This window comes from Astatotilapia calliptera, chromosome 2 (genome assembly GCF_900246225.1).
Source record: "Astatotilapia calliptera chromosome 2, fAstCal1.2, whole genome shotgun sequence".
NCBI classification, from domain to species: Eukaryota; Metazoa; Chordata; class Actinopteri; order Cichliformes; family Cichlidae; genus Astatotilapia; species Astatotilapia calliptera.
The window spans coordinates 36,740,371-36,743,302 of NC_039303.1; the positions used below are offsets into that span (position 1 = coordinate 36,740,371).

The 2,932-nt window shown below is 46.9% G+C and overlaps 1 protein-coding gene and 1 long non-coding RNA gene across 2 annotated transcripts; one reads left to right on the forward strand and one right to left on the reverse strand.

The window, feature by feature from the left end:
* The first annotated feature begins 619 nt into the window (after positions 1–619).
* LOC113029644 (uncharacterized) lies at positions 620–918 on the forward strand. The gene is made up of 3 exons (XR_003273456.1): positions 620–675; positions 760–819; positions 902–918. It is a non-coding gene; the product is annotated as an uncharacterized LOC113029644 (long non-coding RNA).
* A 150-nt stretch (positions 919–1,068) lies between these two features.
* On the reverse strand, positions 1,069–2,469 carry LOC113029647 (putative nuclease HARBI1). Its single transcript, XM_026180635.1, has 4 exons — positions 2,037–2,469; positions 1,848–1,960; positions 1,651–1,762; positions 1,069–1,570 (listed from the first exon to the last, which is right to left on the reverse strand). Exons 1-4 carry the CDS (start codon positions 2,467–2,469, stop codon positions 1,188–1,190), a joined length of 1,041 nt encoding a protein of 346 aa, XP_026036420.1. The 3' UTR covers positions 1,069–1,187.
* Positions 2,470–2,932: the final 463 nt, after the last annotated feature.

Genomic DNA, 2,932 nt, shown 5'->3' on the forward strand with positions numbered 1-2,932 from the left:
TACTGTCCTACAGACAGAGAATGACAGTCATCAAACAGTTAGGTGAATAAACAACACTGAGACACTTGGAAACTGTTAACGTGCTGCACGGGTGAGGGCCCAGGGAGAGACTCACACACACCGAGCTGCAGTGGTACGTCTTTATTATGAGCATAGCAGTGTCCTTTAATTTTGCATACATGCGTGTGTGTGTGTTAACCTCCCACAGGGTGAGCTCCCTGTTCCCAGAGACAGAGCGAGTAGTACATTCCATACCTTTCCCAATAAGTGTAACATATGAACATATACCTCAATGCAACATAAAGCTCATAAAAGCGTTTCCACCCTGACACCTACTGATTTTGCCTTCCCTCAGTGTCGGTTGTCTCTGAGAGCATACTGACAATGAGGTGTATGGTGATTGGTATGTCTGGTAATTGCCATTTGCGCCCACATAAGTCATGAGTGACCTGTATGAACCCCATATTCTTCCAGTTGACGGTGATGGTGTACTGCATCTGGTGCAGCCCCCTGTTGAGCCAGACCGACATGCAGTTGTGAGTACTCGTAATACTCCACAGACTACATGTGTCAACAGTAGAACAGCAATGTTGTTAAATGTCTCCACCACAGGCACATGATGACGAAACAGTGACAGCTGCTAGAGAGGAGGACGCAACAGAGCCACACTATGAGGTATACAGTGTACAGTGGAAAATATAACAACTGACGACAATGTGGTACTATGATGACACCATGGACTTACTATGTCCCCGGCAGAGTGATGCTGGAAATGAAGAGGAAGAGGGTCCAGCCACTCCTACAACGAACCTTTCCACAGTGGGTTGTTCAGCACTGATTTACAACCAACCTAAGTAGGCATGTACTATGGATGCCAATGCTATGTCCCTTGTTGCAATAGCTCCCTGTGAAGCAGCTGTTTAAGACATATCTGGCCAGGAAGATAAGTGCGACATGGAAATGGTGCACCTCCAGCTGCAGCTCCAAAAGTCGAAGCTGGAGATTGTACTGCTGGAACAACAGTTAAGGGTGGGTGGAGTGATCACAGATGGACGAATCATGTCAGTGTTTGTACAACATACTAATATACGCATTTATTCTTTGTGTACAGGACATACAGGGTGACCAATAAAGGCAGTTGACCACAGTATCTGTGTATTTGTCTTGTAACATGTTGGGTTGACGGGTCACAGGAAATGGTTGTGGCATATGGTGTCTCTGACTGCTCTTCCATCCTGTACGTTCGTGGGTGGGTCAGGATGTTCATGGTTTGGATCACTGCTGTTGTCTGGTTCAGCTGGACACTGTTCACCTCTAATCGTGGCAATGTTGTGTAGGATCACACATGCCACAATGATGTCACATGCCCTTTCTGGGGTGACTCTGAGTCCACGAAGGCACTGGAACCGGGCCTTGAGCATTCCGATGGTCATTTCAACTCTGGCCCGTGTCCTGCAATGGGCCAGATTATAACGCTGCTGTGGGCCCGGTTCAGGGTCAGGGTAAGGGGTGAGCAAATAGGGTAGACATGGGTACCCCCTATCACCAAGCAGGTGGCCAGTGAACTCTCCTAGGACAGAAGAATACATGTCAGTGCAAACGTCCCTGTGGCAATTGGTCTCTGTATATTTCACAGTTACTTCGACCCACCATGTCCAAATTTGGTGCTCAGTGTACATTCCCGGAAGATTCGTGAGTCATGTACAGAGCCTGGCCACTTGGCTTCCACATTTGTGATGATGTTGGCAGCATCACATATGATCTGCCCAGTGCAGAGAACACATATTAGCATCCATTACCATGATGCCATCACTTGTTGGTGTGAAATGCTACAGGGAACTATGTACCTGTACATTGATGCTGTGGACGGACTTCCTGTTCACATAGTCTCCTTCATTTGCTGAGGGTGCAATGATTGGGATGTGGGTGCCATCTATACAGCCAATCAAGCCTGGGAACCCTGGAAATTTATGTACCATTTGAGTGGTAGTTCACGTATCACCACATCATGCATTGAGTTTTGTTCATCCTGATACCTGCAATTTTGTGGCATCCCTCTTTGATGAATCTTGTGGGTCTATGACCGGGGAACACCACAAACGAGTACAGGAGACGTTTCAGTGCAACTGTAACATTCCTGACTGCCCGACAGACGGTAGCCTTGGAAACGTGCTCAGCGTCACAGATATTGTACAGAAAGCTCCCGTTTGCAAAGAAACGGAGTGCGGTACAAAGAATATGTAATGGACTGAGCGCATGTCCGCGATGTGTCACATGCGCAATATATGGCCTGAGGATGTTATCCAAATAACTTATTGATTGTGCTGAGAAACTGTAACGTTCGCACAGGAAATCATCAGGTAATGATAAGATGTTCATACGCGCTCTGATCACTCTCTCCCGGCGGAGAGCTCTGCGGAGAATTTGGGCTTCAAGATCTACTGGCTCTTCAAGGAAGGGACACGCCATGTCTGACACTTCCTGCTGTCAGGTTTCCGACAAAGAGGCGGGGTCAGTCAGGGTTAGTTGAAGTAAACCTGCTAGGGGGCAGGTTAGCTTCACGGCGTGTGTCGTCATAGTGACTCACTCAGGCTTCAGCTGAACTCTCTTTGTGAAACCGAAAACCCAGAGTTTTCGTTAACTCAGGGTATACTTACTCAGTTTTTCCACTAAACCGGCTTCCTGAAACAGGGCCCAGCTAGTGAAAGTCAGGGGAAAAGAGGAGATGACGCTCTCCTAGGATGACATAGGTGTAGCATGGTTGTGCAACCAGCAGCTCAGTGGGTTCCGTTACATTTTATTTTATCAGTCAATTCTCTGCATTTCATGACAGTTTTAGCATAAAGATCTCTGTAGTTTGGGAAACAGTAATAATAAATAAGTATAAAGCCTCCAAGGATCATTTCAATTTGACCAATAAACAGCTGAAGTA

Excerpts from the sequence above, each read along its gene's own strand:
- LOC113029647 (XM_026180635.1), bottom strand. The coding sequence starts at position 2,469 with ATGGCGTGTCCCTTCCTTGAAGAGCCAGTAGATCTTGAAGCCCAAATT. Across the intron at positions 1,961-2,036 it reads GGGATGCCACAAAATTGCAG|GGTTCCCAGGCTTGATTGGC; the intron begins GTATCAGGATGA and ends ATAAATTTCCAG. Across the intron at positions 1,571-1,650 it reads GAGCACCAAATTTGGACATG|GAGAGTTCACTGGCCACCTG; the intron begins GTGGGTCGAAGT and ends CTTCTGTCCTAG.